The following is a 24,385-nucleotide window of genomic DNA, read 5'->3' as shown; positions in this document are numbered from 1 at the left end:
GGGTAATCTTTCCCTTTTCTGCAATGTAATCTAAGTGAAAGTACCTTTTTATGAGAATAAACACATTCATCCTCTAACGAAAGCACTATGACTGTAGAAGGGTTATGGTCCTATGTCATATCCCCATAAACTCACAAGCAGGAAAATCTGAAACAATGTTAACTGAGTTGCAGAAATAATTGTGGCAAATCTCTATCCCATTGAAACAAAGCCTACCTTCAGGAGGCTTCCAGTTTGTCATCTTGAACTTTTGGTATTTGGGACTCAGATTCATCCTAGGCCCCAATTCAGGTTGAGCTTTAAACAAATGAACATGAATGGTTTCAATCATTCATCATTCTTCCAGGAAATAAAGACTATTCAATAATAATTATTATTATTTATGCTTCTAGCTCTCCAAATTAGTTGAACAAGATTGTCTTCGGATATTTTGGGGCTTTTTTCCAATTTTTCTTGTGGGTCTTAAGCGCTCTGCTAGGAGCATGATGTATTTTGCAGATTAACAAAATAAAATCATTATTATAACAGACGCCCTTCAAAAAAGCAGAGGGAAGAGAAAGACACGTGATTATGCAATGGAGCAAAGTTTACTCTCAGAGTAAAGTGGGCCTTAAGGTCAGTGCCTTCCCCTGTGATGAATTATTTACATGAAATTGTCTCTTTCCACAGATTGATATAGAAATTAATGGTGATGCCGTTGATCTTCATATGAAACTGGGTGACAATGGAGAAGCTTTCTTTGTACAAGAAACTGAGGAGGAAAATGTAAGGGCTTTGTGCTTCATGATGGCTACAATGAAGTATTAACAGAGTAATGTGTTAAAATGCTTAATATAGTGCTGGCAATATGGTAACTCTTATGAAAGTTAGATGTGCTGTGACTGAATCTCAACATTACTTTCATATGCTGCCAAGATGCTTGGTGTTTTGTACAGTTTTGCTACCAGTGATAATAAAGTAACTAATTATTTTATTAGAGCATAATTTGAAAGATTTATTGAAAATTTTTTTTTTACTTTTAGTATTTTCAGTCTTGTTGACTGCAGTTATACAGATTGCAGTGCCTTATAATAATTTTTGCCGTAAGTTCTTATAACTTGGGTTACTGACTGCTGTAGTAATAAGAGTTGATTATTTGGCATATTTTTAATTTGTCTCATAATTTTTAGCACAATTTTTCACAATTATATCTATGAAACTTCTGCCAGTTAACAGGAACTTCTTTGACTTGAGAATTTTTCTTGTATTCTAATGCAGTAATTAATTTTCCGAGAACCTATTGCACTGGAAGCTAATGAGCCTCTGAAAAACAGGAATAATGGCTCATTTCTACTCTGATTTCCTAAGGATATGGGACCTGTGTAATCACAATATTTGTCAGTCCTTGAATCTGTTGGCATTTTTCAGCAAGGCAGAAAGAAAGAACTTCTAAATAAAAGTTCCAAAAGGTTTAATCAAAATAGAGGAGAGAGGAAAAAAAATCCTCTCAGTGAAGTAAAGATGAAGTGTTAATTTCCTGTTGCTATTAGGAATCAGTGTCTTTCAAGGAAATGAGTTTGATCCACTTTTTAGTTTAGGGCACTACTTGTTTACAGTGAGGGAGCAGAGGAAACTCTCATTTTGAAAGGAATTAAATATAATTTAAAATGGAAGGAGAAAATAAGCATTAAGACCTTAAATGATAACTTGGGGTAGGATTAATAACACTTAAGAGAAAGAAGTTTGGGTTCTGTTTTAGCATACACCATAATTAAAATCAAAACTGAAAGCAGTTTTTTATAGATGGAGGCTGTGTCAGCCATTGATAGGAACCCATCAGTCGTAAGACTTTCAGAAAGCAAGAGTGATAACCACTACCTTTGTCCCTAGTGAAATGTTTGAAAGAAGCTATTGCACTTGCTTAGTATATTTTAATTTATTACAAGAGTGCCTTATCTGTGTACTATGTGTTCTGGAAAGCTGGTAGTTTATGCTGAAACTATAGATTGAGTTAGCTACAAAGCAGAGGACTGAATTGTTTTTAGTGCTTTTAGACAATTTTTTTTCTTTCAGTATTTCTGCTAGTGATCAATGTGTCTTTGTGGTCACCTCTTGAAGCTATGCTTAAGGTATAAACATTAAAGCTCTATTGAGTTCTTGATGCATTCAGAAAGGTTCTTCCAAGTGGTCAGTCTTCGCTGTTTTCACATCTTAACATTCAGAAGTAACACCACATGCCTCAATTAACGTAAATCAGGACTATTATAATGTAGCTTTCAGGCATCATTTTTCAGCCAGTTTTCTTTTAACATTTCCTCTGTTGACTTTTCTTTTTAAATTGTCTTGTTATTCTGGATTATTTATTACTAATTGTATAGGATATTCACTTTTTTAGGTGCTATTGTTTTATTTGGAGATTTTTCACAATGCAAAATCTGTGTGTCAGTGCTGTATAAGGCTGTATTTTGTCCTCTTTTCTCCACTGTTCTCTCTCTCTCTACACACACACACACATATACACACACTTTGTTTTGAGAGCAGCCCTGAGGAGAAGGACTTGGGGGTGTTGGTTAAGATGCTGTGGTGGTGTAGCCCCACACCCTTCCCCCCCCGACTACTTTGCAATCCCAACATGAGCTGGCAGTGTGCGCTTGCAGCCCAGAAAGCCAACCGTATCCTGGGCTGCATCAAAATAAGTGTGAGCAGCAGGTCGAGGGAGGTGATCCTGCCCCTCTACTCCACTCTCATGAGACCCCACCTGGAGTACTGCGTCCAGCTCTGGGGGCCCCAGTACAGGAGAGACATGGAGCTGTTGGAGCGAGTCCAGAGGAGGGCCATGAAGCTGATCAGAGGGCTGGAGCACCTCTCCTATGAGGACAGGCTGAGCGAGTTGGGGTTGTTCAGCCTGGAGAAGAGAAGGCTCCGGGAAGACCTTATAGCAGCCTTCCAATAACTGAAGGGGCCTACAGGAAAGCTGGAGAGGGACTGTTTACAAGGGCATGGAGTGATAGGACGAGGGGTAATGGCTTTAAGCTGAAAGAGGGCACTTTTAAATTAGATATTAGGAAGAAATTCGTCACTGTGAGGGTGGTGAGGCACTGGAACAGGTTGCCAAGAGAGCTTGTGGATGCCCCCTCCCTGGAAGTGTTCAAGGCCGGGTTGGATGGGGCTTTGGGCAACATGATCTAGTGGAAGGTGTCCCTGCCCATGGCAGGGGGGTTGGAACTAGATGATCTTTGAGGTCCCTTCCAACCCAAACCATTCCATGATTCTATGATAACCAGTGGAACAAAACATGGTCTGTAACTCGATTGGAAAAAATGAATTTAGTATTACATAATAGCAGTTCAGACTTTGAACACATTCAAAGTAGTATCAGTGCTCTGGATGTTTCTGAGCACAGTATAGTTCCTGACTAACCTTCTGCATAAGCATCCTGTAAAATAACAGGCATCTTGTATTTAGTTTTATTCTTACCATGAAATTGAGCCTTGTCCTGGTTCTGGCTAGGGTAGAGTTAATTTTCACAAGGAGCCAGGACAGGTAAGCTAAGCTGGCCAGGGGGCTATTCCATACCATGTGACATCATGCTCACCATAAAAGGGGGCTAGTTGGGGAGGGGTGGGTTCGGCACAGCTCCAGGACCCGCTGAGTGTGGGCTGACCGTCCAGTCCATCAAATCGGTAAGCTGCTTTCTGTTATCACCCATTGTGAACATTCCGTTATCAGTGCTGTTGTTATTGTCTGCCTCTCCCTTGCTGTCCCAGTAACCTGTCCTTATCCCAACCCATGAGGCTTTGCCTTTGTCTTTCCCATTCTCCTCCCCATCCCGCTGGGGAAGGGTGGGTGAGCAGCCACGTGGTGCTCAGCTGCCAGCTGGGGCTAAACCATGTCAAGCCTATAACATTTTCTCCCTGCTATGCAAATTCCATTCTCTTACACTTTTGTTCCATTTTGTCCCTTCACTGAGTGTTTCTTTCAGCCTAGGTGTCAATATCTTTTAAGTTTCTTGTTATAATGTAAATAAACACCAGACAGTTGATTGGTAAAGCTCTTCCTTCCTTTGAATTGTTCCTTCCTATGGCAGTGAGTTGTAATTAATAGAGGGTTGTTTGTTGGTTTTAACCTGAGTAAATTACAATTGAGTTTTTCTTTTCGAAATATACTTTACATAAATAGTCTGGCATGGATGGCAAGACTGAATGCACCCTCACCAACTTTGCAGGTAACACTGAACTGGGAGGAGAGGTAGACAGGATAGAAAAAGAGCCACCACATAGAGACAACTTGGCAGGCTGTGAGACTGGACCAAGAAGATGTGCACAAGGTTTAACCAAGATACAGCGAAGTTCTGCATTTAGGTTGGAAGAATCCCACACAGCAGTACAGGCTGGGATCTGACTGGATAAAATGCAGCTCTGCAGTAAAAGCCGGCAGCGTGCCCTGACAGCAATGAAGGCAAATGTATCCTAGGCTGCATCAGCAGGAGTACAGCCAGTAAATGGAGGGATGTGGGATTGCCCTATTCAACCCAGTACTTGTTAGGCCAGAACTGGAACACAGTTCTGCTCTATCAAGTTCTGGTCTCATACCACTGGGATATCATATGGTTTTGCATTTAAGTATAGATGCAAGGATTAATCTGTAGCTGACAACTATCCTGTATGCACAAAACAAAGTAAAAAAAAAAATTAGTCCTTTTTCTCTTTTTGCTTAGGAAAAGGTTCCTGCATATTTGGCAACATCTCCGATACCCACGGAAGACCAGTTTTTTAAAGACACTGACAATCATTTGAAATCAGGTGAAAATGAGAGGATGTGTGCAAACTCAGAAATTCCACACTCTGTGGAAGCAGAGACTGTATTTACCCCAGGGTCAGTGAAAAAGAAAAAAAGAAGAAGAAAGAAATACAAACAAGATAGCAGGAAGGAAGACCAGATCTCTTCTACTGGGACAGAAGAGATTTTTGAAATGGAAATAAGCTCAGATGATGAAAAAAGTGTTCAACCCCTAAGGTAAGCTACCAAATACTTGCTGACTGCTTTCACTGTCATCACTGAACATTAAAAGGTGCCTTGTACCTTTCCTCTGTGCAAGTAATGCATAAGTTTCAGTGGGCTATAGGTAGGCTTTTCCTCAAACAAACAAAACTCCAAACCGTTATCTTCCACATCTTTACAGAATCCTTCAAGTTTGGCCATTTTGTTATGAACATGACATCCAATTAACCCATTCTGGTAAAGAAATGTTGTCATGATCTGATGTGTGATTGAGAGACAGTTTCAGTGTAATTTCTTTGAGGAGGCAGTGTGGGTTTTTAGTGTGTTCAGTATCCTCTACAGAAAGTGCAGTGTGGAATGCCTGAATTTGACTTCTCTCTAACTTGAAGTTTACTTTGGTAAATGAAAGCTACATAAATGAATGCTCCTTCACATTAGTAAAGAGAATTCTTTACATGTGTATAGTCATAAAGGAGGAAAAAAAATCAGTCCTGTATTTTGAAGTGGATAAACTATTAGTAAAGTGGAGCTTGGGGTAAATTAGTGTGTATTAGCACATACTAATAAGCTGAAGAAGCTTATATGAGTAATAGGAAAGATTACAGTAATAGAAGAAAGCCATCAAGCATATAAATGCTTAAAATCCAGGAAAGGCCTACTCAACTTCTGCGGAAGTTTCTTAGCCTGCTTAACAAAAGAAGTGGACTTAGTTTTTTAAACAGAGCTGTTAAATGTAGTAGTGTCTGAATAAACTCAAGATCTGGTCTGGGAGTTGGAGAATGTTTTGGTGTAAGAGAATGAAGTATAACTGGAAAAACTCCTTCACTATGGGTCTTCAACAGAGTCTCAAATTTAATGAGTACCAATTAAAAATGTTAGTGCAACTGAAAAACATGAATCTAACTGTTATCACACCTATGGCAAATAAAACACAACAAAAAAAATTCAGATTTTAAAGTGTTTTTTAGAATGTCTGTGGCTTTCTTAGTTCTTTTGCCTGTTTTTTCATTGCTGTTTGAGATTTTCCCTTTTTTCTTTTTTTCCACTTTAAGAAAAGCAAGATCTTTGTTCAATCTTTAGTGTGACAGTATTAAGACAGCAATAACTTGTCATAATGAAACCACCAAAGATAAAAATAATCAAGTACAGGACGAAAGGAAATATAACCCCATGAATTGTTTATTCTTTATTTAATAAATTATTACAAATGTATGAAGAATTTAGGAATGTCATGCCATGCCAATAATGTCTGTTTTCATCCAGTCTTTAGAATTCAAATTGCTATTCTAGCAATTACCTTAATTTGGCTAGAGATGAATAAAATATTGTAGGTTTGACTGGAATGTCAAATGTTTAATCATTGCTGAACAGACCATGGTGTTTCTGTGAAGGTTACAGTGGTTTTATTTTTTGTACCCTTTAGAATGAGAGATTGAAAAGGCTTTTTATTTGTAAATCACATTTTTTTATATATATATATATATAAACAGAAACAGCAGTAGAAATGAATTCTCAGAGAAGAGTGTTTGGATGCGAAACGAAGATTTTGTACAAGAATGCTGTTTTCTTGTGAATATAAGTAAATGCAGGACTGAAAAAATACATTGTAGTAATGGAAGCCCAGAGACAGTAGGTTCGTGGCTATCTGTCTGTTAGTGGAGTTCATATACAGTCATTCCAGTGGGCTACCAAGGCAGGAAATAAAATATCTTGCAATAGGCGTACACTGTTTTCTTCCCAGCTAAAGATACGGTTGTGGAAAAAGAGTTCATAAGCTTTCTTTTCACATCCTGTGAGGATCCAAGGTAATATCAGCAAGTTTGTTTTGGGATTTTTTTGGGTTGGGTTTTTTCTTTGGTTTTGGTTTTTGGTTTTTTAGTTATAAATGTGGGGTTTGGGGGTGGGAAGGGATGGAAAAAACCCAGATATAGAAACTTCACTATTATTAGACATAGCTTCAGATTTCAAATTGAAACTGGGAAAGGAAAAGGGAGGCTGATGTTCCAACAGGAAGGTCAAAAATTCAGCCACAGGTGCCAGTATGTAATGTCTTATCTAGTTCTATTCTTATAAAGTGGAAAACAAACTGTTTTCTGCTCCTTGGGAAAATCCATTTCCAAGTGTTTATGCAACTTTTTAAAAAATATGTCCTTTGCCTTTTCTAGGTATGATTTAGGTACGTTAGTAGTGCTTGACTTAAAGTAATACCAGGAGGAGTGAGATTACAGAGTGTACACGCAGAAACAGAGGGCATTATTTCTCCAGTGCTAAGGGTGTTAAAGAGTTAAAGTAGTTATGTGTCTCTATATTTATTTAGACCATGTATAAAGTGGATAAGGATGAGAGGAAGTGGTAGCACTGTTTATAAGTGTTGAAAAATAAATAGCTTAGAATTGGTAGTGCAACTCAAAGTTATAAGTTGATGCATACTGATTCCCCTCTTATTTTCAATAATCTTTGACTGCATTTGGATTTTCAACTTTCAAATTTATCCACAGATGAATTTTTTTTTATGCTTCTTATGAATTCATTTGCTTGCTAATTCCCAGTGAATAAAATCTATTCAGTACCACCTGTGTGTCATCTTGCCCCCCTCTGAACTCATACTATTAAGGACCTCTCTGTAATAATTTTTTTAATGTGTTACATAATTGTTCAAGAATACCTTTTTCTTTTTTGGAGATATGTAGCACTGGATACAGACAAGGATAGTATGAAACACGTTTCTATCACAGTTAGCTTGGTTTATGAATACAAAGGATGTACAGTCTCTGCAGCTTTCATCTCAAGTCAAGCTGTCATAATCAAGTTTCATAAGAATAATACTACTGAATAAGAAGTGGAACTATTGAGACATTTTTAGGGTTCAGTGTTTAACATAGTCTAGACTTCCAAATGAAAGAGTTGTGCAAATGAAGTAGATAACTGTAAGTGCTTAGGGTCTACTGGGCTGTATAGAGTAAGTGTGCGAATTCTAAATATTTATGTATTTTAACAGGTAATGTTAAAATCTTTTCTTTTTTCCATCCGGAAGAGAAATTAGCATTAGCATTCCAAAAGAAGTCCAGTACAACTGTGCTGCTAATTGAAGAAAAATACTTTTTTTTTTCTTTCATAATTATGGCTTAAAATAATCTGTATTGCATTTTACACTCAAATTCCAGGCTTAACTTCCTTGTATTCTATCCACTGTTTAGCCATGATGCCCTTGATCTGACCTCAAAACAAGTTAATTGTATCCTGAGAATAGCTATTGATTCAATTAAATTCAGAAAGCAGTAAAAAGATCTGGAGTACTTCTGATGGAAATATTTAAAAGGGACTTCTGTGTAAAATGCAATGCACGCCTGCTCAATGGGTCTTACTGTTGGTTGGTTTGTTGATGGGGGTTTTTTTGTGTTATAGAGTAGACTTCCCAGTGCAAAACAAACCCCATTCTTCAGAAAAGTACAGTACTTCTAGATACTTGTTGTAGTTTATGTTAATCTGTAAACTCTTGGGTAAACTGAGGCTAGTACCTACCCCTGCTTTCTTACTGGTTTTAATCTGTGAAATGTGCAGTTGTAAAGTGCATTGTCAAAACTACCTTTTCTATTTAACTTTTTCAGTGATCCTAAGGTTTACATAGTAAAAGTTATGTTTAAATCTTTATGTTCATTTTTGGGTTTTGGTAATATTAGCTGGCTATACAGAGTATCACTTGTGCTATTGTGACCTCTTCAATATTAACCTACTGTGTCAAGTAGTAGATTTTTAAACTTGCAATATTTTCAAGTATTAATAATATTTTTATATACATTTAATTATATAAAAGTGTGTCACAAACAATGAATTCTTCAAACTATAGACTTCTTTCTTTTGCTCTTGGATTTTTAATAAAATATAAGTAACTTTTCTAACTGAATTAGTAATGCAGATTTCTCACAGCTGACAACGTCTCATGTATTTCCACAGAGGATCCTCAAATTCATCGCCGAAAGGTGAAGAACAAAAAGAATCTTTGATTTATCACTCAAAGGATCATTACCCCTTATCTGATGGAGACTGGTCCCCTCTGGAGAAGTAAGTCACTTTGTAATGCCAGCATATGTATTGTGATGAAAAATTATTTTGAAAAATGAATGTGCCTTTTTATTAGTTTTTTTCCCCCCGATCTGTAAAATTATCAAACATGCCTAACTTTTGTGGTATTGAATGCAGCAGTTGATACTTACTTGGAACTGTAGGAACTTTCCTCTCTACTGTATGTATTAAACAAAATTTTTGTCTTTTTTCTTTTTTTTTTTTCCCCTCAAATGACAGAAACCTCATTTTCTTATTAAAGAAAGAAAATACAGCTAATAAGATTTTTTTGTAGGTTGAGTAGGGTATGGAAAATTAGTATGTTCCCTATGCTTCACCCTGGCATAAGCAACACTTGATATGCCATAAGCTAGTGTTGAGTTTGTAAGTTTGAAGTTGCCAGGTAAAATAATGCAAATTACTCCAGGTGAAGCTAGGTCCTGAACTTGAATCATATTCCACTTCAGAACAGAGGATTTGCTAGTTACTGGAATACTAACCCAGGGATACCAGAAACAGTATCAGTTGGTTGTGGAATCTTAGAAACAACAAAATACAGCTCACCAGTCAGTTTTCAGTTACCGTGACTAGAGCACTTCTGTTTATACATTTAAACTCTTCAGTGTCTGACATTCATGCTATTATATTCCTCTTGCATTCAGTTTCTAGATTTTTCAAGGCACACCCTTTGGATTTCACCACTCTAACATCAATCTCTGTTTATGTAAGAAAGCATTCTATCCATAGCTGGTAGTACTTGAGGTAAACTTCGTACTTTTCCTGAACATTGGGCATAGGGAAAGGCACATATATATAGCACATAGCATGCTGAGCAGTATCTTGGTTCATCTTAACTCTTTGAGTGCCTAGGGCTTTTCAGTTTGACTGAGGACTCTACCTCGTAGCTGATACACTCAGTGTCAGTGAGGATTACTGGTCAGCCTTGTGTGATATCTATTGTTGCATGTTAGCTGCTCAGTGCAGGTGCCTGCTCTTCTGTATCAATAGCAGTGCAGAATAGAAGAGAGCTTCAGAAAATACTTTTTGAAGTGCATATAATCTCTCTACTTCAGGTGTTTCCAGGGCTGTGGCCTCAGTAGAGTCTGAATGTACTTGAATGCCTGCTAATTCCCCCAGTGCATAGTTTGTTAATGAACAGAAGCAGTTGGACAGGAAATGCCATTATCGTTCCTTTTTATGTTTTGGTCTGACAACCACATCCTTAATTGTACTTCATGAGAGATGTTTTCAAATGTTCCCCAAAGGTTTGTGGTTTGTGACTGAAAAGCAGTCACGGTGTTTGACCCTGAGGATTGACACGGTGTTGCATGGATTATATCACCTAAATAATTGCAGCATAGAAGCTGATATTCCTTTTCAGTTTATAAAACTAGTTTACACAGACTAGCAGGCTGTATCTGGGAGATATGATTCATACCTCTCTTGTTAGAGCAGACTATCCCCTAAATATGTAAACAACTTGTTTGTGCATCATGTGAGATACCTCGGCTCTTTATAGTTTTGGTCTCTTTTATCAAGAAGTTATCCAGTACAAATTGCAGTGTAACAGAGAAATTGTTAATTTTTCTTTCCTCTTTTGGGAAGGGGAGTTGGGGGGTGGGGAGGGGGTGTGTTTGGTGGGGGATTCTCTCTCACATGAGCTGTCTAGGAGAAGAGAAATTTTGCATGAAACTTTCTCCTAAGCCACCAAAGAAAGATTCTATAACGTAACCATTGTATAGTGAAATAGAAATGGGAACTTTTTAATAACCTCCCTTTTGGAGACCTGGAAAAGCTAGCTATCTTTTAGTTGAGGTTGGTCATCTTGCTCTTTAGAACCCTTGCAGGGAGCTAAGGGAAGATAATATCCTGTCTTTTCAATGAGGACACTTCTGTGTGTCCTACTCACTAGAATAAAACAAAAAAGCATAATCATTAACTATTTGAGACCTGATACCATCAGCATTCTTCCTGTTTTAGCAAGCAGTGTTAGCATGACTAGATCACTATTACAAGCATGGGCCTTTTGACTAAAGGCCGCTCCCTGAGAATGATAATGGAAAACTTATACTTCAGGGGAAGTGGAACAGACTTGGGTTCTCAAGGCCCTGAAGTGTTCAGTCTTTTGCAAGTACTGCTGAACGTTAAGAATTAGGCTTAGAAACAGGTTAATATGTTTGCATGGCTTCCAGTTGACTTATGATATAGACGGAACAAATTATTTGGCACGTCGGGAAAATGAGTTCATATTCCTCCTGAAAATAAATATGTACATGCATTTTCATCAATGTGTCACTTTAAGCCCTTCTAACAGTACAGAAAATGTAATTTCTGTAGGAAATTTCAGCTTAGCCAAAAGGGACCTGGGGGTCCTGGTGGACAAGAAGCTGAACATGAGTCAGCAGAGCACTGCTGCAGCAATGAAGGTGAATCAGATCCTGGGCTGCACCCCCAGGGATGTTACTAGCAGAGATAGGGATGCGATCATCCCGCTCTACTTGGTGTTGGTCAGGCTGCACCTGGAGTGCTGTGTCCAGTTCTGACCAAGCAAAATTATTTTGAAATCATACCTTTTTAGCTTTTTGCAGAGTGAGTTCTTCTGGCTTAAAAGTAGTCTTGGCTAAAGTAATTTCAGAGATCTGTTTCTGGTTTATGGATAATAACCACTGCAGGAAAAATAGGATGGAACTTTAAGAAGTCATGTCGTCCAAACACATCTGAAGGAAGTTTTCAAGTAATCTCCCTTCCCACTCCTAAGATATCTTGTTAATGTTCTTTTCCCTCCATCGAGAATTGGTGGTGTTTCGTGCAATTGTGAGTTAGGTTTGCAGGACTTTTCTTACTCAAGTCTTGGCACAGCAAGCTTAAATGCTATATTTTTACATAGAAAAAGAACTTAAAGCTAATTTCTGTCTTACTTTTAGATAAACTTCTGTTTTGTTGTTTTGTTTGAAAAATGGAACATGGGCTGAGGGGAGAGCTATACCTACACTGCAGATATAGTGGAGGAATCTGTTTAGGGTGATCACTATGTAAGTCCTTTAATGTGATTTTGGTTTTAACCTAATTTCTCACTGTCTGAAAACCCTGCTGGGCTTCTTGCCATCTTGCAGAATAATTGAAGCTCTGTTAAGCTGTAGAAAACTCTACCAACAGTAGCTGCACAACAAATGCATTTTAAACACTGTAGCTTTCTTTTTTCCTTTTTTCTTTTTTTCCCCCTTGTTGATTTGCTAGCCCTTTCTCTGAGCCAGTCTGCCCTAAAAGTGATTCAGAACTAGAAGTTAAACCTGCTGAGAGCTTGCTTAGATCTGAATCTCACATGGAATGGACATGGGGAGGATTCCCAGAATCAACGAAGGTAAATTTATTTATTATGTCTAACTTTGTGAATTGACTTTTGTCATATCTAAAATTATGTCCTGAGAGAATTTGAAATCTGCTGCTGTTCTTCAGAATAATTCAGCAGAAATAGGAAAGCAGCACCCCCTTGTGGCTGGCAGATAGTAGAATTTGTGGAGTTGAAAAGCTGGTTGGCAAATTCCAGGAAACCTAGCAGTAGAAATCTAAAATTTTTGAATTTTTAGTTAGAAACTGAAGAAAGCATCTTTAGAAGCTAATTTCCTTTATTTTATGCTAAGCTCTAGTTCATTCCAGAGGAATTTTAGCCTTGATAGAGTAAATTTGGTATCTAACAGGACAGGTGGTGACAGAAGCCCTGGTACATCCACATTTATGCTTATTTCTTTTTCTTGCCATGGTTTGGTCAAGTCAGCACTTCCTCTATGCCAGTTTCTTTACTGAACTGGTAAACAAGCTAGCAAAGCTTTTGTTTACAGAGAACTTTGCTAATAAGGTGCAGCATGTTTTATGTTGATAAAATACATGTTTAAATTCTTACCTGGTTTACTTGTATAACTTGTGTACTTGTGTACCAGGGTGTGTACCATGAGCTTAATGTTTATACCAGAATAAAATAAACATGTGAAGTTAAAGGATTGACTGGAGTTTTTTTTTTCAGATAAGCAAGAAAGAGAAACTGGAACATCCCAGAAGAGCTACCATTACTCCATCAGAGAAGACTCATTTTAGGGTCATCCCCAGCTCTGATGAAGTTGAAGATGATGATGATGTGAAAGATTCTGTCTGTACAGTACTGAAACCTGAGCCAAGAACTCATCCTCTGCTTAAGCAGATGGATGTTAAAGATTCTCTTGCTTCTGCAATCATAGAACCGCAAGATCCATTGCCATTAGATGCTGATCATCATTCCAGACTGTTGGTGGACTCTTTACCAGAAACGAAGCCATTAGCAAAAACTGACTCTCCTTCAAAAAAGAAAGGTATATAATAAAACTGTTGATTCTTTCCTTCAGTGTGATCTACCAAATTTGAGACCATAGTGGAAAAAGTATAAATGTACATTTTCAATTTTTCCTATTTAAAATCTTATTTGACTAAAACTCTAATTAAACTCTTGGATTTATAAATACTACAAGTGAGTCTGAGTCTTCCACAATTACGTTTGTAGTTAACGTGTCTGGATAGCTTCATCTTAGTAATCTTAATTGTTAAAATTAACAGGGGTGCACAAGCGAAGTCATCATCAGGGGCCTGATGATATTTACTTGGAGGACCTAAAGGCTTTAGAACCTGAAGTTGCAGCACTCTACTTTCCCAAAAGGTAATTTTGAATTAAGGTTGTATGGATCCAGGGTTATATTGCAGTTGCACTATGAGAGTTATTATACGCGTGATTTAGGTGGTTATGAGCCAGTTCTGATAAAAAGAATAGGAATGCAGGTTTGTAGGATTTTTTTGAATAATCAGTACTGATCTCACTGTGAAAATCTGTTTCTGATTTGGCAAAAAACACATTGAAAGATCACGTTGGAGGTCATTACTGTGAGATTTCATCTTTGTGGAACCTGTATGTTCTGCATATATTGGGGGCTGGGGGGGGAGGGAGAGGAGGGAGGTTTAAGCTGCACACTCCTTTTGCATCAGTACTCTATTTTGCCATAGTACTTGCTCTAGGCAAGCACACACCAGTTTATTTTTTCCATTTTTTTAATATCAAAAAAGACCATCCAAAAAAAATCCCACAAGGTCTTAATGGAAGGCAGCTCAGTCTCAAAATTCACTTTTTTTTTTTTTCATGAAATCAAAGCATTTTATACTCCTAAAATAGTCTCCAAAAGTGTAGCTGTCTAGTAAGACCTTTGTAAAAATACAACTTAATAAGGAAGGAGTATCTGTTGGTTTATGTTAAAACTAAAATTGTAAACTTTTCAATACTTACTGATTACATTACTTGGGATCAAACTAATAATTCTAACTTTAGATAACAAAGTGATATTTTTTTATTTAAAAGGCCACCTTTCTTTTCTATTTTATGTTTCCCAAACACACAGCGTTCTAAAAACATCAAGCAATGTCCTTTTTCCTTTTGTTCTTATTCTACAGCTTTCCAGTAAAGACTGAGGAGTGTAGTATTGTTCTGCCATGATAGAGTGTAGAGGATCTTTTCCTCATTTAAGTCCAATATTCTTGCAGACAAGAGAAATGTAATTACTTCCCAATTTAGGTGAATGTTAGGAGAACTGGAAATTGTCAGTCTTCCAGAAGGATTGGGTGGGTGGGCACATTTGTGTCAGTTCTTTCTTTCTTTGGGTTTGAAATTATGTTGTAAAATGATGTCGTACTTAAAAGAATTTTTTTTTTTTTTTGACTAATCATGTAGCATGTTCTGTAACCTAAAATCTATACTTTTTTTTTTTTTTTGCAAGTGAAGTATTTAGGAAAATGTGACTTCTTTTCTTTAGTGATTCTGATCCAGGCTTCAGACAGTGGACAGAGTCAGATACCCTTTCTGGTTCTCAGTCACCCCAATCAGTAGGAAGCGCTGCTGCTGATAGTGGTACAGAGTGCATGTCTGATTCTGCTATGGACTTGCCTGATGTTACACTTTCACTTTGTGGAGGTCTCAATGAAAATGGAGAGATTTCTAAAGGTACGTGAAAGATTAAAACTCAGTAATAAAGCTCAGACAGCTAAAAAAATGAAGAGGCTTGAATGCTCTGATTTCTACCTTACAAAGCTATGGCTTATTATTATGCTCATGTTGAGAAAAGACAATGGATAATATTTCATTTTCTATAATTCTCAAGCATTTGCCAAGCAGAAATAGCAGAATTTAACCTCAAATTAATCAAGAGCACTTGATGTCTTGAGAAGCTTTCTGTCTCCTTTTTTGCACTGCATGTTGTGTATCTGACCAACTACTCTTGTTTCTGGCTGCAATTACTTGCTTAGTCTCACGTACATCTTTACAATTTGTATTATTTCAAATTGCCTGATAATTTTTCTTCTTTTTTAGTAGTTTGTTTAAAGCAATTAAAAAAAAAACAAAACACCTTCAACTGTTGTGTTGGACTATCTTTTCTCCTGCTCTTCTTTTACTATCCTAAACTTTTGTTATCCTTTAGGTTTTTTTATCAGCTGATTCTTCTCTTGTAATGCTTTGGTTAATTTTAATATTGAAGTTGTATGCATTATTGAGGGAGCTTCTAGGAGCACGTAATTTTCATGAACTTGTACAGTGATGTTTTTAGTATTACCTTTTTAATCGTCATCCAGTCTGTAATGCATCAAGTGAAGTTTAAATGCTTATTGATAAAGGCTTAGAACAGCTTGTTAGTGTGGTAGTAATATTGGATATGATTTAAAAAAAAAAAGCCTCTTCCTGACAGGGGTCTTACGCTAAATCATGAATTTCTGCAAACTTGTATAGTCACTAGTCATGAAATTGCTATTAATAGTCAGTGATTAAAAAAAACAAAACTGAAAAGCTGACAACATCCTTCCCCCTCCTCTTTTAATGTAGTATGTAGGTCCCTTACTTGCCATAGTAATTTTAAAGAAAACTTACTTAGACGAGCATGGCTCTCTCTTTCCAGACTGCAAACTGAATTAGGTCCTACCTCCTCCTTATCCTCCCTCTTGTAATTTCTTAATTCTCATTACTGTGACTGGAAGTAAGTGGTACAAGGCTTTTCCTGTTACAGAGGTGGCAGCCATAAGGCTCTTGACAGGTAGGCCGCGTTAGCATATCTTGAGTGATGTTGCAAGATCAGCAAAGACTCTGAAATGACAGAAAGCATTTTCCTAGACACAAACTAATCAGACATCTTGGGATTTTATATTATTATTTTTAATTAAAATCTGCTTCTATTGCAGAAAAATTCATGGAACATATTATTACTTATCATGAATTTGCTGAAAACCCTGGACTCATAGACAATCCCAATTTGGTAATAAGGATTTATAACAGGTAAACTCCTTATATCATGTAATTAGGTCATAGAAGATCTCGTTTAAAATCTACCCTTTAAAGTGAGTGCATTTCTCAGTTTCCATTGCAATTTGTATTTTTTGATGGATCTGTTTCTCAGTCTCAAAGAGAATGATTTTGAACAGATTTGCATTAAATTTAGTTTTAACTGAAGTGAGTTTTTTTTTTTTTCAGCAACTACCACTGATGTTGAATTGTATATATTAAATTTGATTGCAGAAAGCTTTAATATTAATTCTTGGCAGCAAATATATAGTTTCACCAACAAAAGGGCAGTTTGCATACTGATACTTACTGACCTCTGGTCAGGTTTTGTAATCTTATCAATAACATGTTTTAAAACAGGTATTATAACTGGGCGTTGGCTGCTCCTATGATTCTGAGTTTGCAGGTGTTTCAGAAGAGTTTGCCCAAGGTAAATAGATACACGTATATCTTTTTAAAGATTTTTTAGGTAGTAACACGTGATTATGTCTTTATTTTGTTTTTCTGTACAAATTAAAAACGTGCCTAATTTTTCAGGCTACTGTTGAGTCTTGGGTCAAAGAAAAAATGCCAAAGAAGTCTGGACGGTGGTGGTTCTGGCGCAAGAGAGAAAGCATGACTAAACAGGTAACTGAGACCTATTTTGATTTTTTTTTTCCCTTTCCTTAGCTGTCAAAATATGAAAAAATTGTAAATTGTAAAAAAAAAAAAAAAAAAGTCCCTCAGAACACCGCTCATGTAGCGATGTGTCACTGATTGCCAGCTGGGAGTTACTCAGTGTTGCAGTAGCTATAGCTGCTTCTATATATTTAGTCTGAAATAGTGGATCTTTATTTGCTGTTACTAGTTGCTTCCACAAAATTTATTGTATTCATTTGTTGCACAATATTCTTAAAGTTCTTTCTTCTAAGGCATAAGCAGTTGTCCGAGCTACTCTTCAGTCACTGCAGCATGTTTTAGGAATGTATACACAAATAAATAAGTAGGTGCTGTACTGCATAAAAGATATTATGCTGAGACATCTCATTTTAGACTAAATTAAGCTTTCTAAACCCTGAGTATGTGCCTTAAATTTACTCCCCCCCCCCCCCCCCCCCAAAAAAGTGAATTTTATAAGCTTAGAGGTTGACAGCTCCTTTCGTGCTAAATTCATCATGTTAAACTAGTAGTTCTCAACTTCTGGCATGCAGAGTTTTGTTTCCTGAAATAATAAAAAGCTTTAATGTATCATTTATTCATAAGCATCCTTTTGTTAAATAATGTACAGAATGAGCAGTTCTGAGACAATATAGTTTATGTACTATATTGATAGCTGTTTGCTTAAGTGTGAACTATGAATTCACTTTGATCAGTTTAAAATGCTTAAAATGTCAATATGTTTTTTATTATCATGTTGCTTTAGATACCAGAGGCAAAAGAGGGGAAAACTGAGACGCAAAGAGCAAGTGAACTGCCAGCAACTATAAAAGAGCAAGTTAATAGTAGGTGTGTTCCTGTCTGAAGACTTATTTTGTGGACTGAATAGTGTCAGGGTTTTTTGGTTTTGTTTTGTGTTTTTTGGTTTTTTTTAATGAAGAATTCAGTAGAAATTTACTGTGGGAAGAAACATTTTCCTCTAAGCTACTGAAGAGAAACCAGATGTGTTTGGCAAACAATTTAGCCAAATAATGTGGCAGCAAACATTGTAGGAACTACAAATACACTACAGTTATTTCTTAAATCCTATTGTGTTTATGTCTTAAATTGTAACATAACTGACAGAACAACAGACATATATGGTAACCTTTATCAATGGACCACTAGTCTGTAAATATAATGGTATTGTTTCTGAGATAATGTTTGTCCTCTTTTTTTTTTTTTGTAAAACCCTAATATTGTATGAATAACTTAAACCATGTGCAATTTTTTTGTAACATTAAATAACTAAAACAATAAAATAGCATTAATTACAGTGCACAAGTTGCCTGAGATTGTGGTTGAACTAGCACTATTTAGCACAGTGTCCCACTCTAGATAGTTTTTATGCATATTCCTATTCTCCCATGATTTTACAAAGATACTTGTAAGTGTTGTTGGTGTCTTAAAGATTTAAGAAGCTAAATATATTGTGGTTGAATACTTCAGAGAAATTAAATGCTGCTTTTAATCTTAAAATCTCTAATCGGCAGAGAAATAAGTCTGAATAACCGTAAAAGGTGAGCTACTCCTCTAACTTATCCCCCCCAGTTTAAGTTATGTAGTAGCTGTGTCAGCTTTTTTAAAAAACAAAACACTGTTACTCATTCAGTATCACTTTTCATCCACAGTTTCCCTATTTCATCAACACAGTATTAGTGATCATTTGACACTGTGTCTTTACTAAACTCATCATGTGTGGAGCCAGCTAGTAACAGTAATATTCAGAGCTCCACCAATACTAGTGTGCATTATGAGTCTTACTTGCTTATTGCATATGCTAGCTTTATCTGGGCACTCACTAGACCATGGACCTTGTTAATCTGAGCTTCAGGATAGTAGCAAATCCTCAACATAAGCAGAAATTACTCGTGCATAAGAATCTTACGCCTTTAAAGAAGGATTTTTTGTAGCTTACGTTTATTCTGGTTGATGTCATGTTAGACCTCCAGAAGATGATTCTTCTAGTGATGAAGCATCACAGGAATTGAAGGAATCTCTGAAAATAGATTCTGCCCCAGTAGAGCATCCAACCCATGGGAACATTACATCTTATAAGAAGTCACTTAGGCTGTCTTCGGACCAAATAGTAAGTGGTATGCCTTTCTTGTTCATGGGATGCTTCATAATTTCACTCTGTTTGATTGTAAAAGTTGAGCTTTTTCTGCTTTTTAGAAATGATATATAAGTCCATTTCACAAAGTTAAAAAATTATCTTTAGGCTATTTTTCTAGCAGTAGAAAAAATGAATGGGGAAATTTAAAATTTAAAAAGGAATTTAAAGTGTTTTCTAGTGCTAGTGTTGGCAGCTGCAGGGAATTTTTGATTTTTTTTTTCTGTTGTGTTTTTTAAGAATCTGTGTTTGGATTAAAAGAAATAATTTCTTACAAAGTTCTGTAATTAAACTTATATATTAAGATGTTGCCAAAAAAGTGACATTGTTGGCTTCTGCAGTTTCGATATCCTGGGATCTTCACTGTCTAATAATGTACATTTAAATTGGTGTGCAGTTTATTCATTGCAGTCTAACTTACAAGTTAATTTTGCTACTGTCTAAATATATGGTCTTCATAGGGGAAGAATTTTGAGGAAAGTATCCACCAAGTAGAAAATACTATTGCATACCATAGCAAACTGTGAGTTCCATTTGCCAGTACTGTAAGTCGACTGTAATAGCAAGAATTAAAGTAGCAGACAGTCAAATATCTTATTACTATTACTAATATGTATTATTTATTACTACTGCAGTCAGTGCTGCTGTAAGCAGATATAGGAGCTATGGACAAATACATGTACCTAGACTATAAAACAGACTTTACCAGCAAAACCGTGCCAGTGTTAAACCATGGTTCACTTTTTGATCTGTTAATCAAAACAGATGAGGAAGAATATATGAGCCATTAGGTCATTTATGATTCTAAAAATTTTATAATGAGGACAACTTATATTTTCAATTAATTTGATTTATTCTAAAGGCAAAGTTGAAGCTCAGAGATGGCCCTAATGATGTTGTATTTAGTATTACAACCCAGTATCAAGGGACTTGCCGTTGTGCGGGAACAATATATCTCTGGAACTGGAATGATAAAATCATCATATCAGACATTGATGGAACAATAACCAAGTATGTATCGTTGTTTTTTTCTTTTCTTTGGTGTTTTTAACTTGCTTTATTGATCCTATCCCGCTTTTCAAAAGAAGAGAGGAAGACTATTAAAGGATGTTCATTAACAATCATAAAAACCACTTGTTGCTTTGATTTTAATTTGTACTTGCATTTACAGCAAACCAGAAATTATCTTTTAAAAGAATAATGCAAGGGTGATAACGTTTACCATATGACTGTTGCCCTTTCAGTTAGGCTTCTCCAGGTTTAGCAACCGTAGGTTAACTTGCAAACTGACTTGTGCTGTATGGCCCCACTAACTGCTCTGTCTGGAGTAGTTACTAAGTCTCCCTTGAAATGGTTAGGACCTTCTGCAGTGGTATTTCTGCAAATATTCATTATAAATTGTATATTCATTAGTGGTTGTCTTTAACAAAACTCACATACTTAGTATCAGCTATCTCTGATTTTGTTGTTAGGTCTGATGCTTTAGGACAGATCCTCCCTCAGCTTGGCAAGGACTGGACTCATCAGGGCATTGCAAAACTCTATCATTCCATAAATGAGTGAGTATGTAAGCTATGAAGCAATTAGGGTTTCCTGGAATTTGGGAATTAATGAGCAGGTAATTGTATTGTTAATAATTATGCAGTCTATTAAAATTTGTTAGTCTAAATGTTGGGAAGTGAGCTACTTCTGTCATTCACAAACAAAAACTAAGGCTTTTCCCCAGGATGCATACTTTTACAGAAATGGAACCCACCACTTCTACCAGTTCCCTTCTCAAACGTTTGGCTTTGCATTTTAGTTCTTAAAAGCTGTGTGCAATATTGTTTGACTACAAAAGAGAACCATCATAGCAATAATTTCTCAAACAGTCATGCATAGATCTGTTTCCACCAACTCAGGTTGATCACAAAGCCTATTACAAACATGGTACAGTGTAAATTCAAACCTAAACAGTGTCCTTCCAATGCATAAATATTCTGTGTTTTAATGTGTTTGCTACCAACCTCAAGTGAATGCTCCTTAGGATAGAATTCGTGGAGGAAGGACAGGAAACATGACTTCCACCTTGCCGTAGTGGTGAGGTGTTTGCTTAGGTCAAAGGTGTTGTGAACCACACCATTATAAATGTACTGTTCATCTAAAGGTATATAGCCTTATAATATTTATGTCCACTAACTTAGGGCAGATAAGCCGACATTCTTCCTTCCCTTTCAGATTTGGTCCTTTGTTTAGCAAACTATTTTTCAAAAATACAGTGATGCCAGAAATAACACTTGCTACGGAGGATCACAAGATGATCCTCATGATCCACTTAAAATAATCAGCTTTTATCTTTGTTTTTAAGTTTAGTAGTCTTTTTTCCCCAAAAATATTTGGGGTCTTGGAATCTTTTATTGACCTTTGGTCTGTTCAAATAGAACTAAATTTCATCTGTGGCCCCTTGCAGTCCATGAGATACACAAAACAAAGTTCAGGTTATTCAGTGCGTAATGGAAGAGTAGTTTTGGAATTATTTCCCAAATTGAATCGGGTCTTTGGAAATACACATAAACACTCAAGCCTTTTGTGCATGCAGTAACTGTACAAATCTGTATAACAGATGAACATACAAAGTCTGCAGGAAAAATCTAGGGGCTTAATGAATACTTCTTATCAGTCCTTCACTCTGCACTGCAAATTCTGCCAATGACTTGAAAAAAATCCAGTAACCAAGAGAGGAGATCGGGCATCCAGTATTATGTGATGCAGATAATTTAAATAACTGCTGTCATCCTACAGCTGGACTGAAAGAAGCTGGATAAAACCACTGTGGCACTTGTTTAAACACAATCTAGTCCATCTAATTGTGTAATCTGAGTATTATCATCCCTGTTGTTTTTGCACTTTCTGTTTCTCAAGTTTGAGCGATGTATTTAAACTATGATATGCCTTGGAGATTTTTTACCAGTGGAACAGTCTTTTCCTTGTGTGTGTGCAGAACACTGCAATGAGTCAGTACCTAAACTGGTGCCTCTGGGCAGTTTACTTATGTTGGCAAAGTAAGTCTTCAGCAGGAATATGAACTACGTTGATAATTCTTTTCTAGAAATGGCTACAAGTTTCTGTACTGTTCTGCCCGTGCCATTGGGATGGCAGATATGACCAGAGGATATCTACACTGGGTGAATGACAAAGGAACAATTCTCCCCAGGGGTCCTCTCATGTTGTCCCCCAGCAGTTTGTTTTCTGCCTTTCATAGGTAAGCATGTGGGACTTCATACATCTGTTCTCTCCCCATCTCAGAGAAAGAAGCAGATTTAAAAGATTTGACATGCTGACCGTTATGTCTGTAACCAAACGTTCCACTCTGTGCTAGATTTGCTATTGAGACTTGATGTCCTGCTGGTGATCATTTATAAGCTATTTGTTTTGTCTGAATTTCACTTGTAGTAAGTATACTTTGTTTCTGTGGGCATATTAGAAGTGGCTACAAAACACAAAATATCAGTCGTAGACCAGCTCACAAAATACCAGTAATAGAGCAGCTCATTTTCCTTTTTCTTCATTCTAGTCCATGACTGATTACTGTTAGGTTTTGTTATATCAGTACAATCATATCTTTTCAAGCATAGCTGCAAGGATTGTAGTACAGTGCTACTACGTAAGATAGAGGGAAAAGAAAAAAAGCTGGGCAATATAGACTATCATACTAAATGATCTTGCGATATTAAAAAGCAATATGGAGTTTAGCTATGATTCAACTCAGTTGATCTTTTGAACTAGACGTAGTCTACATGCTCTTGATGGGAAGAGCTAATAGTGGAAAAGTCTTTTTGGTTTTGTTTGTGGGGTTTTTTTTTGTTTTTTTGTTTTTTTTAGTAAAAACAACTGACTCATTGCTAGCAATGACCGCAACCTCCATTAAGGTCACTAGTAGGCCTTCCACACTCTTTTGTCAGAGATGGGAGTTGTAACAAGCTTGTTACAACATAACTTGATTTGGTCGTCTCATTCAGATGGTCACCTACGATAAAAGCAGTTCGCAAACTGGATTCACAGCTGGGAATTTCATCACATTTACTCAGCCTAGGAACACGTTCATCACCAATTTTTTCTATGGATGTTGGAAAAGAGAGAATGTTTTACTGTTTTATTATCTGTTGTATCATTCTTGGAAAACTACTGACCAATGTATACATAACTAGTTATGCTAGGAGCAGGAAGCAAGGAGAATTTAAATATCAGATAAATGGGGGAAGGAGTATACCCTCTGTCAAATCACGATTTAGAATTTGACTGTTGAAATTTTATTTTAGGGAAGTAATAGAAAAGAAGCCTGAAAAGTTCAAAATCGAATGTTTGAATGATATCAAGAATTTGTTTGCTCCCAGTAAACAGCCTTTCTATGCTGCTTTTGGAAACAGGCCCAATGTAAGTCTGCCCCTTTCTAATTGAAGGGTTAAAATGCATGAAGTACTTGGGAAGCAAAGGAAATAGGCTTTTCTTTTTGTGTCTATTTAAATTTGAATAAGGAAATGGGACACTGGTGCTTTTATGGGTTTGGTCTGGAAAAACCCACATGCAGATACCTTAAATAAAAGCTACGAGAACTGCTTATATGAGAAAGGTTACAAAGATGTGTTAGTACTCTCAGGATTTTATTAAATATGTGCCACCTTTCCATATTCTTTTTCAGCATTTTTGACAGCTTTATAACCTAATTCAGTGCTCCTCAGTCTTGTATCCTTTTTCTTATCATACGGTTCCTGTATTTTCTCTGCAGCTCAATGCTATTGTAGTTGAGCTAGAGAGAGAGAGAGAGAGAGGGTATTGTAAGAGGAACATTGTCACAAGGACTGTTATCGATTTGTGTGGTATAGATTTTGTGCATGTTTGTGGTCTCAGGCTTGGGAACAGGAATTAAGCGTTTGGGGGAGGGGGGAATGTTTCATTATTATGTGCGTATATTTTTTGAGTTTTGTTTTGTTTTTTGACTGTTGTTCAGGGGGCAGTTTTACTGTACCGTTTTTGGATCAGATTTTCTCATTCCTTCAAGAAATTTTGTTATATCACCTTCAATAGGGAAAAGTTTAAGCATGTGCTTTTGTTCGTGCTTTTTGCAGGATGTGTATGCCTATATGCAAGTGGGAGTTCCAGACTGCAGAATATTTACTGTGAATCCAAAGGGTGAACTGATCCAAGAACGGACTAAGGGAAACAAATCTTCGTAAGAT

The 24,385-nt window shown here is 36.6% G+C and overlaps 1 protein-coding gene across 4 annotated transcripts in view; it reads left to right on the top strand.

The window, feature by feature from the left end:
- LPIN2 (lipin 2) overlaps positions 1 to 24,385 on the top strand; it is a 45,162-nt gene that overhangs the window by 16,030 nt on the left and 4,747 nt on the right. For 3 of the 4 annotated variants that reach the window (XR_012833856.1, XM_075744310.1, XM_075744309.1), the window contains exons 3-19: positions 670 to 765; positions 4,697 to 4,995; positions 8,935 to 9,042; positions 12,280 to 12,403; positions 13,064 to 13,385; positions 13,627 to 13,726; positions 14,868 to 15,055; positions 16,282 to 16,375; positions 16,742 to 16,811; positions 16,919 to 17,008; positions 17,784 to 17,866; positions 19,001 to 19,145; positions 20,032 to 20,180; positions 20,642 to 20,728; positions 22,258 to 22,410; positions 23,468 to 23,582; positions 24,275 to 24,378. Coding sequence is in view for 3 of the 4 variants with exons in the window: in XM_075744310.1 (XP_075600425.1) it covers positions 670 to 765; positions 4,697 to 4,995; positions 8,935 to 9,042; positions 12,280 to 12,403; positions 13,064 to 13,385; positions 13,627 to 13,726; positions 14,868 to 15,055; positions 16,282 to 16,375; positions 16,742 to 16,811; positions 16,919 to 17,008; positions 17,784 to 17,866; positions 19,001 to 19,145; positions 20,032 to 20,180; positions 20,642 to 20,728; positions 22,258 to 22,410; positions 23,468 to 23,582; positions 24,275 to 24,378 (2,327 nt within the window). In the remaining variant the exon portion in view is untranslated. The remainder of the gene's footprint in view (positions 1 to 669; positions 766 to 4,696; positions 4,996 to 8,934; positions 9,043 to 12,279; positions 12,404 to 13,063; positions 13,386 to 13,626; positions 13,727 to 14,867; positions 15,056 to 16,281; positions 16,376 to 16,741; positions 16,812 to 16,918; positions 17,009 to 17,783; positions 17,867 to 19,000; positions 19,146 to 20,031; positions 20,181 to 20,641; positions 20,729 to 22,257; positions 22,411 to 23,467; positions 23,583 to 24,274; positions 24,379 to 24,385) is intronic. The other variant, XM_075744311.1, reaches the window with a different exon arrangement.

This window comes from Balearica regulorum, chromosome 2, assembly GCF_011004875.1.
Source record: "Balearica regulorum gibbericeps isolate bBalReg1 chromosome 2, bBalReg1.pri, whole genome shotgun sequence".
Classification (NCBI taxonomy): Eukaryota; Metazoa; Chordata; class Aves; order Gruiformes; family Gruidae; genus Balearica; species Balearica regulorum.
Note: the sequence above shows the minus strand (reverse complement) of the source record. Positions and strands in the feature narration are given on the sequence as shown.